Source organism: Filicampus tigris, chromosome 11, assembly GCF_054856515.1.
Source record: "Filicampus tigris isolate MCC_2025a chromosome 11, RoL_Ftig_1.0, whole genome shotgun sequence".
Taxonomy (NCBI): domain Eukaryota; kingdom Metazoa; phylum Chordata; class Actinopteri; order Syngnathiformes; family Syngnathidae; genus Filicampus; species Filicampus tigris.
In genome coordinates, this window is record NC_141227.1 from 2,868,061 (window position 1) to 2,881,679 (window position 13,619).

Here is a 13,619-nt window from a genome sequence, read left to right on the forward strand (position 1 = left end):
TGTTGACCCTAAAATATTTCCAAAAACATTTCAGTCAAACAAGACTTTTTGTGCATAACAAGGTTATAATCTGTGTCCTTTGTAAAGTGCAAATCCAGAGTTATTGGTGACAGAGTACTGCATCTGTTTGCTTGAATGGGATTAAAGGCCATTGCCCTTTTCTACGGTATATTTATCCGCATAACCAAAATTTGCTACGATAACCAATGTTAGTGACATTAGCCGGAACAAGGCAACCCCCCCAAAAAACACAGCTATGACCCACATGCCTCATCAGATTTCTCAACAAATGACATTATAATCCATCAACCACACTGCGCAATAGTTTTGTTTTTTCGTCCTGCTCAATTGAATGTTTACACTGTGCAATATTTCTGCAACTTGCTGTACTGAATAGTCAAATACCTGCATCTTTACACACGGTACTTTTCCTTCAGTGTTTATTTTTCTTTATTTTTTTTTTGTATAAAGTAATAAACAAATATCGTTTGCTAATTTACATACTGTTGGCAGCCTGATGATGTCATTTCTATTTCTGTACCAGCAGGGAGTTGTGTGTGCTCAGTAAATCACAAGCACAATGATATTAAATGTGGCTCAGGATGTGGCATTAACGTTGTGCAGTTCAAATATCACATCGTTTTACCACAGTGCTACAGCTACAAATACAGACATACGTATTCTTTATGTCTGTATTCATCTGATCTGATTTTGGACTCTGGATTACACTTTACAAACTGCATGTTATTTGAAAACGGTTCCAAAACTCACCTCATTCAGTGCATGCAGCGCGGCACACAGATACTAATATAAATCAAAGAGGATTAACAAATGCAAACAAGCTCCAGGTTAGTGATCAAGGCTTTAACAGTGTAAACATTATTTGGATGTACTCTACTTGTACAACGTTTGGATAGCGACTCGATCTTGAGCTTGTCCCCATTGGCAGGCTAATGCTCAGTGATGAATATTTCATCATCATTAAGATCAGCACGGTTGTTGCTTTAAATAAAGCAATAAATCAAGTCTGGTGAGGTGTTGAAAAAAAATAAAAATGCACGTCACTGATTGAATTCATAAAGGTGGAGGCTTTAAACGTGATTTATTTTATTTACGTAAGCATGATTGGCATTTTAGAACATGAACAACACATCAAAGTTAGCAGAAAAATTGAAGCTAGCTTGTGACTAAGGCACGAGTTAATGTGAGGTTCTGGGGTTGAGACAATGAATATTCGATTGCTGGCAAGGATCCAAGAAGTCTGTCTCATAGCAACAACACTAAATCCAGGCAGAGCAACACACAAACAAAACCTTGTCAGAGGGAACTACCATAACGGATCAAGGTACAAACCAATCAGTGCATAATTTTTTTCCCCCCAACATTAGGTCACTTGTAAAGTTAATTGGGTGAACTCAATAAGCCGATACATTTGATGATGCTTGTGAACAAAATTGGTCATGAAAGACCTTTGCCTTGGCTAAATTATGGCTCTCATATGATTGAAGCAATGTGGTGGTTGCAGCAGCTCTGTAAGGGTGAACCTTTACGTCCGACAATGCGTGTTTAATACTGACGAGAAGACAGCGCTACAGTTAATACAGAGCCATACAGTTATGAAGCGTGAAGTGGCATATAATACAGTATTGGTAAAAACAACATACAACGTACTGAAATCAGAAACATTATTGTTATAATGCAAACATTATTGATATGTAACAATGCAAATTAACACTTTCAGGGCATTTCATGCATTTGAAACGGGTTAGGAGATTTATGTTGAGACAACAGTGTACAGTATTTTCCGGACTATAAGCCGCTAATTTTTTCCTAGGTTTGAACCATGCGGTTTATATGAAGGTGCAGCTATTCTGTGGATTTTTCTTCTGCCGCTAGGGGCGCTTTAATCAGAATTACAATACAATACAATACAATTGCCATTAACAGGATGTGACTGCAGGTGGAGGAGTTCAACAGGCGAGGACGTTATGCACTAGGTTATGAATTAGGTGGTATGCGGAAGTAAAGCAATAAAAGGTGGACGTTAACTGACAAACTGGAGTGGCAGCGGGCAGTGAAATGAAGATAAGTTCTTTATTTTCTCTGGCTTCTGTTCCGTTTTGAGCAGCAAAGTTGCTGCCGTATTAAAAGGCACTGTTAGGAAAGAATCTGTTCGGGTACATACATGTACATTCACAGTTCAAAATAGTTCTGTAAATGCAGTAAATATAACATTTTTCAACAAAGATAGGTGCGGCTTATATATATATTTTTTCATTTTTTTTTTTTTTTTAAATAGAGTGGGTGCGGCTTAATATAAAGGTGCAGCTTATAGTCCAGACAATACGGTATTTCGTTTGTTGAAGATGCTGGTACAGACAAAACATGTATAAAATTAAGTACATATTCAATGTAAATGACTTGGCTAGCCATGTCATTTTAAGCTAATTGTAGTGCAATATTTATTCATTTTTAGCCAAGTGTGGGTCTAAGGCACTTTTGTTGCAAGACACAGCAATGGGAATGTGTGTAAATACGACAAATAGACATATTTTTAAACTATATATTCATTAACCTGCTGTTACACATTACAGAATAAAGATGCGGCATTCTTGAATTGAATATAAATCTCATCTGACAATTGTTACATTTGGCACATTTGTTTGGTTTGAACAGGTTCTAACCCAAATTCACTCTTCAACTTGCCTAATGCACTGGAACAGAAGTTACTATGAAAAAAAAAAGACAATCCTAAATAAGAGTGCAGACTTTACACTCCTCTATAACACTGTGTGAACATTTTGGGAAAAACAAAATGAAACAAAAACATGTTTAATATTACAGACTGTCCAAATGCCCACAATAATCTTTCCAGCCGCACAACTCAGTGTAGCATGGTCTTTTCCAATAGAATAAAACAACAAGCTACAATAAGTTAAAAAGCATTACCCACATCACAGTATGCACAAATATCATGCATATGTAACTGTTAATAATTCATTCTTCCCAATTCAAACATATAAAAACTAAATGCATAGATATAAAATCAAATACAGTCATATGTATTAAAATAATAAAAAAAAACCCATCTGTACAAAACACTTGCCATTTACTTTTAAGAGTCTTTTTAAAAAATAATAATAGGCTATAATAGGATAAGGGAAAAGTAAAAAAATAAATATTCTATGTACAATCACACAAGCCATTCCAAAGTTATCACTGCAGGGAGAAAGCAAAAGGCAAAATGTTAGTTGGAACAATGTTACTGGGGAAGTTAGAAACATGGTGTCAGTAAGTGCCAAACTTTTACTTACTTTGTTCCAACAGCCTGGTACAGGTAGGCCATCTTCTCCCTGGAAAGAGAAAACAAAGTGGTGAGCGCTCATAAAATGGAGCTACATGCGGAATGGAAAGCAATGCAACAATTAGCAGCAGAATAGAAGCAGATAACATGAAATCATACTAAACTTCGGAGTGGAGTTGCAGCCTCGGAAAACCATTTTATGTTGTCACTAATAATATTTCCAGCAAAACATTATAGTTATGCACGCTACCCAGTCGGTCTTCATTTACATTGTCAAAAGTTGTGAAGGGTACCAAAGTCCATACCATAATAATTGAAATTATGCACTCCAAGTTGGTCACTTGGTTGGTTGACAAAGAATCATCAGTTCTGTAGAAGACTGTCAATGGAATGGAAAGACACCAATGCTAGTTCTTAAAAAATAATGGATTTCAATGTCGAGAGGATTCAAATCCATTTCTGTTTCGAGTTTACAGAGGATGCCAGTACATGAAACTTCTTTTTTAAATGTATTCGCAGATTACACTCTGACGCACTTATATTTATGTCGTTGATGCCCATTACGACTGTGCACCCTGTGGTAAAAATGCCAGATCTGAACAAAACCAAACAAAAATTAAACTGTACTATGTTGTCAAAGTGAACTGTAATGCTTGGTGGGAATGTTACTTGTCAATTCAGTTTCCTTTGTATAAACTACTGAAAATAATTTATAGTGGTTTGCAGAGCTGGGCAGTCCGTCCCTGGGCCAGACCGGTCGGCCTCGGATGCCCATTTTTCGGGCGGAGGGCGGGGGGTGCCAAATTTTAAGAAATGGCTGGACTAAGCATGACCGGAAGTTGATTTTAATCCGGCCCGCTAATCGGCCCTCATGTGTGTGACGTGCTCGCGAGGCGGCCAAAAATCATCTCAGCGGTGAAAGGCTTCTTTTTTGGCTTCTTTCTGCTCCCGCGTCGGCGCGAGCGACAACTGCTGTTAGGGATTGTGACCGCCCCCTCTTGTAATGGTATACAACCGGTTGCAGGTGGGAGGCGCGGGTTACGTGATGTGACAAATGAGGAAATATAAACACGCTTGAGTGCACGTTTCTGTCTCACGTGTTGCGATGACATACAGTTTCCCACACGGAGACGGATGAGCCACGCAGCTCGTTGCTGCTGCGGCAGCAAAGTCCCGTCACTCAAAGTAAACAAGCTACTCACCCACGTCCCGCCCTTAGCCGCCACCACCCAGATTGTTTTCGCAATAAAATTAAATGCATCGTCTAGTCATCTCTTTATGGTTGTAGCAGGCACGATATGCATTGTTGTCGCTGTCTTTTTGAAGCGACGCCCCCCGACTTGTTTCAAAACAATTTGTGTCCACGAGTATGCATATTCAGACGCTAGCACATCAAGGTGGAGTTCATGCACTTTTTCTGGCGTTCACTACTTCCGGAAATACGCCATAGCAAACCTGCAGTGTATAGTGGTTTGCTGGTAGGCTTTTATTTTGAAGGCCGAGAAGGAGGGAAAGTGTGCAAAATAAATAAGTAACTTGACTACGACTTCTGCGACTTCTTCTACAACTCTTCTCTATAATTATTGGACCCAAATAATTATACAATACGATAAATCCAACCCCGGGGCTCGCAATTCAAGGAAGCACGCAGTTGGGTAAATACTACTGGCGCATTTAAAGCGTGTCCACAGCGGGTTCGAATAGTGAATCAGTCAGCTAATGATCCTTAAAAAGCCTCAGCCTTTAGCGTCTCTCCCGCAGCGACGTCAATCACGGGCGCTTTTTTTGGGGAGGGGGGGGGGTTGGTGGGGCGTAATGGGGCGGGGGCCGACAATGTTTATGAATACAGCCGGAGGGTCGCGGCCGGAAGGGTACCCAAGTCAAGGGTGGAGGTTCGTGGCCGGACCGGTAAATGGTCAAGTGCCCAGCTCTGGTGGTTTGCTTCAGTACATGTTTGTAGGGTAGATGTTTTCTTTCATGCCCTGCTGTGTCCAGCGCTGCTCTCTGTTGTTCCGTTGTATTTTTCCAGATGAAGTTTTTTACGTTTCCATTTCCGTGTTCTGCTTCTGAGTCCAAATTCTACTCCTCGCGCCACAGTAAATTCTGAACAGTGATGGACCCAGGTAGTAGCTTGTGGGAGATTCTTGCTGAACTGTTTCCGTAATTTCGAGCAGCAACCGAGTGTGTATTCATGCAAACGCGCCAAGTTGGCTTTTGTTATTAACTTGCTTCGGGGAAGAACAGGGAGGTTAGCTTATTCCTTGTGGGAATCAAAATCAGACATTTTAGAATCATTTGCTACTTTTTCTTCGGAAGTGCATAGTCTTTGATCGGACCTTTACTTAACAGTCCTTGGCAAACGGCTAATGTCATCACGTCAGGGCTCTTACTCAGCTGCAAACTATGCTATCGAATTCAGTATTTTGGCCTCTGAGTGGATGGAATGAGGCCGGACAAAAGACCTTTTTTTTCCGTACTTACCGAGAAGCTTCAAGATCAGCTGTCCACTAGGGAACAGCCAGAGTCTCTTGACAATTAATTTCCCTATCGATTGGAATTGACAATTGCATAAGAAAATGCTGCCACGCTACACCTGAAAAAATCAAAATCGTGACATCCCAAGTAGCCAGCCTTTTGGTGAGGGACATCAAAACCTCCAGTGAACCTTCTCAGCGGATTAACTTGCCTGCCACTGTCTTCTCCCCCAATAACTCTTGTCTCTTTTTAGGTGTTGGTAGTTCAGGGGCAGATAGCAATTTTACCGATCGAGATTTTATTTCTAATGCAAATTTCCCCGTCCCAGTAAGAATAGCCCTGAACGTTCAGTGTCATTAACAGAAGTTCCTTAGAGATTTTACACAACACAGTTTCCCTTTCCCTCACCATTTCGGGAAACCATCAGGAGCACATCAGGGTTTCACCTACCAGGGAACATTGTATTGAACCAAGTCTGACTGATGTGTGCAGGTCAAATTTGGCGACTGAAATGAGCATTAAACCAAAATACATACATTTTTACAAACCTTGAGGTTGACATTTAGTAATGGCTTTGAAAACGTTGATTTGCAGATGTTCTGCAATGTCAAGTTTGCAAGTGTAGCAATAAAATTTAATTCAGGCTAGATTTGGCAGTCAAAACAATTCTATGCATGGAAAAAAGGGAACCGCCTGCTTGAATTTATCGAATCATTCCATCTAGTTTTAACGGCGTTTTTGCACAACCTGTGGTAATGTTGCCTAGAAGATTTGGTGCCCCATGCAAGAGATGAAAGAGTAAATAACAATTAATTATTGTTATAAAAAGTTCTGGGTGTGCTTGTACAACAAGTTTACAAATGTTTAGTTTTAGAATGAAAGTTTGCTATGTAATGTGTTAGTCACAATTAGTGAGTTATGAAATCGTGATAGAGATAAAAAGCTCACTAGATAATTGTATTAGATGGTCAGTGGAACAAAATATTGATTTTGAACCAATAATTATCTACTTGACAATGATTAATATGTTCATGCAAACTTGCAATGCAGAACTCAATAAAGCGTAGGCATCTTAGTTTCTGATGCTATTTGCAACTCTGGTAATAATGGTAGCTAAATGCATGCTAGGGAGGAAAGAGAGAGCACCATACCACAGGACAAGGGGCATCCAGCCCATCCAGGCCTGGCAAGCCCGGTTCACCCTTCTCTCCTTTAAAGCCTCGGAAACCCTGTTTGTGAAATCATCCATTTAAAACCAGCTCTGTAGCCTAAGCCACAGTAGCTAAGTGTTTGTCCTCCACACTTTGGGGACACGAAGTTTCGCCCTTCTGTCCGATGGGCGACGATGCAGGTTTACCTCAGCATGCAGGCAACCCGGACTGACAGGAACAGAATTCCTTGAGATGAGAGCATCAAGGTTTATGATAATTCTTGAAGATAACATGATGATTTGGAATTATGTGAATGGGCCAAACATTGACTACATACAGTATGTTTGACCATATTTTGTTTTGGATTGTAGTCATATACAATTCATGCATATGACAGTGCATACATGGGATTTGAAGACCAAAGGTGTGTTTAGAGATTGCGTGTCTTCAACCGCAAATAAAATAAGATGATCATACTCATATCAATTGTTTATTCCCGTCAGTCTTGTACCTTGAGAGAGAAAAGAGACCTGATATGGATTAGAACCACTGAATACCAGAGCCAAAAAGAAGATTTTGTCAGCAGTGACGCTTTTTTTTGGCTCTTAGTTGTGCACAGATTACTGACATACCAACGGACATGGGGCATCTAATCCAGGTGCTCCTTGGTCTCCCTTATCCCCTTTGGCCCCCCTGTTGCCTTTCTTGCCCCTCTCTCCCTGCAAACAACATTGTATTAAACACATGACAAACTTTAGTCCTCCTCTGTGCAAATTTTAGATTTTGCTATATGAACCTATGTGTTACTAATTTAACATGAGAAATACCTTAGTTTTATTAACTAAAGGGTTTAGTGTGTTGTTCTGTATTTTAAAGTAGAAGCCAACACAAACATTTTCCTTACAATAATAGGTTAGATGCGCCCCCACTCGTCGAAACACAGCATTCTGATTAATTTTGCGTTTGTGAAATGTAAATTAAGCAGCAAAATCAAACCGTTTTTATCCATCTCAGGGGGCGGCCATTTTGCCACTTGGTCTCGACTGAAAATGACATGGCTAAAAACGGGTGGATCTTAATTCATATTACACCAACGCAATAATAATCAGAATATTGTGTTTGGATGAGTGGGGCTGCATAGAACATATGACTGTAAAAAACTGACTGTTTGGGGTGGTTGACTTCCCTTTAAGAAAATAATAGAAATTGTAAGCAGAGATAGTTGGGGAGTTAGTGATGGGATACCAAAGCCAGTGTTTTGGTGAGCAAATGCCAGTTATGGATTTTCAAGTGAATTACCTGCTAAATGATGCATGTTTAAAGTTCGCAAAGGAGAATACTCCTATTTGGTCTTTATTTGTTTGATTGTAAGTACAGCAACTGCACAATAAAAAAAGGCCAACATACAACATGGTACAAAACTGTCCATGCGGTCATCAAATATCAGGTTTACCTGAGTAAATTACTTTGTCTTTTTCCATTCAATCATTAAATATTAGTTGTTTGTGTCAGAATTGGAATTGTCCTAATAAGATTAGTCATCAGTTCATACTGCATATTTGATCTCTTTGGGGTGTTTGGATTGGATCGTTTTGACTAAAAATGGATAAAAACCTTGCTTTTGTCCACTTGTTTGTATGACAATTTGTGATTTGAAGACAAAAAAAAACATTTGTTGTTAAAGTAGTTTTTGCATGCTTATTCTTGGTTGATTCACTTTTTGCACATATACCAATTTATGTAAAATATAACAAAATGAACTATTTCATTCAGGGTTCTTTTCAAACGTCATCTATCACTGACTACGTTTTCATGCAGTCAATAAAGTGTTTAAAACCCGAACATTGGCAGTATTCTGGTTTTAAAAGCCATGTAAACGCACGCAATAACCGGAATATGCCCTTATTCGGATTTTTACAATTCTGAATATGCCTGAGCTATGAATATGTGCGTATGTATACGCCAATCGGAATACTCAGATTTCACGGGACACTTTGCACATGATGTCCGCTGATAGTGTAGTGGTACACACGCCTGAGTTGTGTGCGGGCAGCGTGGGATCGATTCCCGCTCAGTGACAGTGTCTATGTGTGCCCTGCGACTGGCTGGCGACCAGTTCGGGGTGTAGTCTGCCTTCGCCCATTGACGGCTGGGATAGGCTCCAGCAACTCCCCGCGACCCTATATAGGATAAGCGGTTTGGAAGATGACATGACTTTGCACATGATCAACCGCAAGGAATCTTGGTCTTTGTAGTACAGCAAGTGCTTGTATGTGCGCTGTTTGGCGCGCAACCCACCGCAAATACATGTTTAGTGATAAACAAAACATGGCTAAAGCTAGAAAGCTAGAGTTAAGTACAACACCACACTTTTAAAGCGAGAAGGAAACTGTCTGCTTCATTTGTGCGCTGAGTGACATGAATATAATGTGTTTTATTGACGGAAGCAAGTAAGTGGAGATGACGTATAATTGCGTCATGACGTCCGTGCGTCGCCCTTTCAATTGGGTTAGTTAAATGTGCGGGTTACTCTGTCCGCTCAAGCCATGTAAACGGGTTATTCCGAACGACTCAGGAATCAGAATTATGACCTTAACCCGAATATTGACTGCATGTAAACGTAGTCAATGACTTGGCTCATCTGTCTTTTTAAAAACATCAAATGTAGCTCTTGAGCACAAAAGATGTCAGTGTGTTCAACCTGCTTGTTGGACATCCCACAAGACATCGGGCCCTATTTTGTAGACTGACGCCTGTGTGCTCAGCGTTAAAACGGGTGCAACTTCATTTTCGTACTGGCGCAAGTGTAGTCTCCTGTGTTTGGGGCTGTGTTGCGCTTCTCTGGGCGTTCCGCCGCACAGAGTTGCCACGACCATGACTCATCCAATAATCCATCCAATAATTTGGTAACAACAGTCTACGCTCGAAATAAAAACGGGGCCATCTTCATTTCTGTCCTGGGGCAGCGTGTTTGAGAATTTGGTAGACGCGTTAGGCGGTACGCCCCAATGGACGTTAGTACCACGCCAACCGGCGCACCTGCAAATTTGGTTACAAAAAGTAAACATTTTGCAAGTAGACAAAAGTAGACTCGCAAAAAGCAGGTCTAAATGGATGTGCAGGTGGTGTTTTGCATTTTTGGTGTATTTGATTGAGGCGCAGGCAGACAAATTTGGCGCATGGTGGAAGTATTTTATTTGGAAGTATTTTATTTTGGATCATGGGACAATCTTTATTTTGGATCATGGGACAATCTTTCTGAATCATAGTAGAAATCAATTCATTGAACGGATTATAGTCATTATCATCCTAAAAATATCACCCCGTCACTATTGCGCTCGGGGGTGGGTGTCACTCACAGATGCACGATTGGGGTGCAAGGTATCCAATTGGTCTCCAATTGCCCATGTCACATGCACGGCCGACTACATCATCCTAAAGAGGAGATTTTGCAGTTTACCTGCCAATGTCATGCGTGGACCCCAGCAAGTCTATTTCTGTTTCCGCAATGTCAGGCAAGGCATAGGCTACACGGGCGTACTGCGCTCCAAATGCCCCGATTTTGATGTAAATGAGGGATGGCTCTAGGATTGGCCGGCCTCGTTAGACCCAATTCTACCTGTACAAAGTTTAGCAAAATACCAAAACAAAGTTAAATTTGCGCTACAATTGCACTCAGCATGAAAATAGGGCCCATCCTCTTCTTCCGTAACACGTACACTTTTTGTGTCTTCCAGGCATTTTAAAATCCTCATGATTTCCTTACTTCAGTATGCATGCATTTATTGTCATTTGGTGTTCTCTGCAATTATTGGGCAGTTACATTTGAAATATTCTACACGTCAGTCACAGTACGTGTACATGCTAATCAATAGCATGCGGCAAAATATTACCTTTTGTTGTTCATGCATAATAGGAAAGCAATAGAAAGTAAAATGTTTTGTAATTACTGTATTTTTTCAAATTAACAATATGTAGTTACTATTTCAAAATTCTTTTATAATTTGACTCAGATTACATGTACACCCTACATATACGGTGAATATAAAAGGTCTACAGGATCCTGTTCAAATATCAGGATTTTGTGATATAAAGAAATAAGAAGAAATATAGAAATATATATTTTTTAATTGATTTCAAAGTTTTTCCCCCCATAAATGTAACTGGGATGTGGCTCTGTTCAGAATTAACCAATCACAACTCATGTTAAATCGGAGTCAGCACATGCCTGCTACCATTTTGAAGTACCGCTTATTAACTGCACATACAATTCAGATTTTTTTTAGTAGACTTCTCCTGACTTTTTTATTTTCTGCTTTCTAGCAGAAGCCTGAAGATTTTGTGCTAACAATGTGAATTAGAACTGTTCAAAACTCTTTTCAACTTGTTAATGCCCAAGTTATAGCCAAAAATGAACATCTCCAAAGCATGATGCTGCTACCACCATACTTCACTGTCGGTACAGTATGGTGTATTTTGCTGATGAACAGTGTTGTGTTTGCACCAAACATACCTACTTGAATTGTGGCCAAAAAGGTTCCACCTTAATTTTATTGGACCATAAGCACATTTTACCACATTTGGGAGATTTTTGATGGGCCTTAAGTGTGTCAGTGTGTAAAATACACTTGCCATTTATTGGTGAACTAATAGAATGCAATGACCTAAGTTCGAAGTGCACGCATTTTGGATGACGATTATATAAAAAAAATGTACCTTGATTTGATAGAGCATATTATTGAAATGAATCGTGGGTTTTACAAGGAATGAACATTGAAAAATAAAAATTATACGCACAGCCTCTTTAAGAAAGGTGGAAGGAATTAAATGCAGTTCAAAATAGTAGTCAGTGTTTGCATAAAACCTTTCAGGCTTCTGCTAGAAAGAATAAAATGTCAGGAAAAGCCTACTAGAACATCTGAAATATATTTTTTCGGGTCATCTGTGGCCTTTTAAAATGGTGGCAGGTTTGTGCTGACTCTGATTTAACCTAAGTTTGAGTGTGATTGGTGAGCTCTGAATATAGCCACATCCCTGGCATTTCAACAGGGGTGTATAGACTTTTTATATCCACTGTACATGCTTTTTTATTTCATTCCATTATTTTCTTAATAAAAACAACACCTGCTCACCAAGGCAGAGGGCTATTTAGGTCTTTGTTTAGAGGTGTGCACAGCGATGGAAGAGTCCTGCTCTCCTTCCTGTTTTTCACTTGATTGTTTCACTGTCTATGTCAGGCCTAGAAGTAACTTTCATACAAATATTTACTGATGGAACTACTGTGCTAGTGCATGTTAATGATAAGACTATGGCGCAGACTGATTTACATTGTTCTAGTGGGAAAGGGACACTGTTGCAATCCAAGGACAAAAACAGAGAAATACAATGAGAATGTAATAAAATATGGAAATTTTAAAAGCATACATTTGTCCAAAATGTAATGCTTTCTTGAAACATTGTTAAAAGGTCAAGGTTAATGTTCTACCATTGAATTGTTTTTCAACGTCCTTCCAACAACTAAACGTTTATAATTTAGTCAGTCAGTACATTTACACATCACTGAAGAATATTCTCCATCGTGATGTAGGCATAGTGCCGTCGTGATCGTGAAAGTAGACATACATCTATTGTACTGTGCTTCAGCGCTATTGCAGCACAATACAAAACAACAATATCTTTAACCATCCTTATTTGTGTATTATTTGGAGTCCTTCTCTTTTATTGAGTAAGTGATGGTCATCGTTTATAACCGGGGTGCAGCAGGACTGATATTGTTTATACGACATGTATCGCATGTATGAGTACACGTATAGTGATTAGGCCCATGGGGAGAGGGAAATCACTTGAGCTTGGCACGGAATGCTTACATTGGTCAAACCGAGAGGATTTGCGGTTTCAAGTACGCGCAGTGTGTAAGCTTTGACTTAGTGAATGGCAGCTCGACTAAACTGTGTATGTATACAAAATGTAAAAATGTCATAAACACAATTATAGAAGCATGCAATGATGGGAGAGCATTGCTTGCCATTTAGGGGAAAAGGGTCAGGGGTTGATTTATGAGCACTTGCATGGTACATGTACTGTTAAGAAGGAATAGGAATAGGCAAAAAGGAAGTGTAAGAGGAGGAGTATTAACCCAGGACTTTGATTAGGATGCAGGAGCAGGAGGAGCAGGAGGCCAAGTGTTGTGAGAGGGAGAGAGGGCAACCCTTGCGAGAAAAAGAGCCATGGGGCAAGGTGGAGGGAAGGAAAAAGGGGATAGGAAGACCTGTGGATACAAAGGAAGATAGGACAAGAGTAAAAACACCTACACGATCCCATAGCTTTATCTTCAACACTTTCAACTTCATGGGCACTCGTGGCCGAATTTTGATTATGTTCTTCATTCACCATGTTGAATCAAGTATGATCGTTTGAGTTCTATTATTCCGTCGAAGTCAGTTGAATGTGTTGAAAAAGCCTATGAAATGTGAAGACTTGATTGATGGGTGTGGAAATATTAAATAAGGAATATGTTAATAGGAAGGAGCAGCAACATTATTTTAGAGGTAGGGTATTACAGTCATCTTATAAAAAAAATATTTCTTCTCATCTCGTCACAAACGAATCCTCAGAACATTCAAATACAGTCACTGTAATTTGACTCTTAATTGAGGAAAAAAAAGCATTTGCCCCCTTCCTTATTTTTT

At 39.7% G+C, this 13,619-nt stretch overlaps 1 protein-coding gene across 1 annotated transcript in view; it reads right to left on the minus strand.

The window, feature by feature from the left end:
• Window positions 1-1,085: 1,085 nt before the first annotated feature.
• col13a1 (collagen, type XIII, alpha 1) overlaps window positions 1,086-13,619 on the minus strand; it is a 57,607-nt gene continuing 45,073 nt past the window's right edge. The window contains exons 34-36 of the mRNA XM_086045802.1: window positions 7,563-7,649; window positions 3,315-3,353; window positions 1,086-3,219 (exon numbers count right to left, since the gene is read on the minus strand). Coding sequence (XP_085901928.1) covers window positions 3,217-3,219; window positions 3,315-3,353; window positions 7,563-7,649 — 129 coding nt within the window. The 3' untranslated portion in view covers window positions 1,086-3,216. The remainder of the gene's footprint in view (window positions 3,220-3,314; window positions 3,354-7,562; window positions 7,650-13,619) is intronic.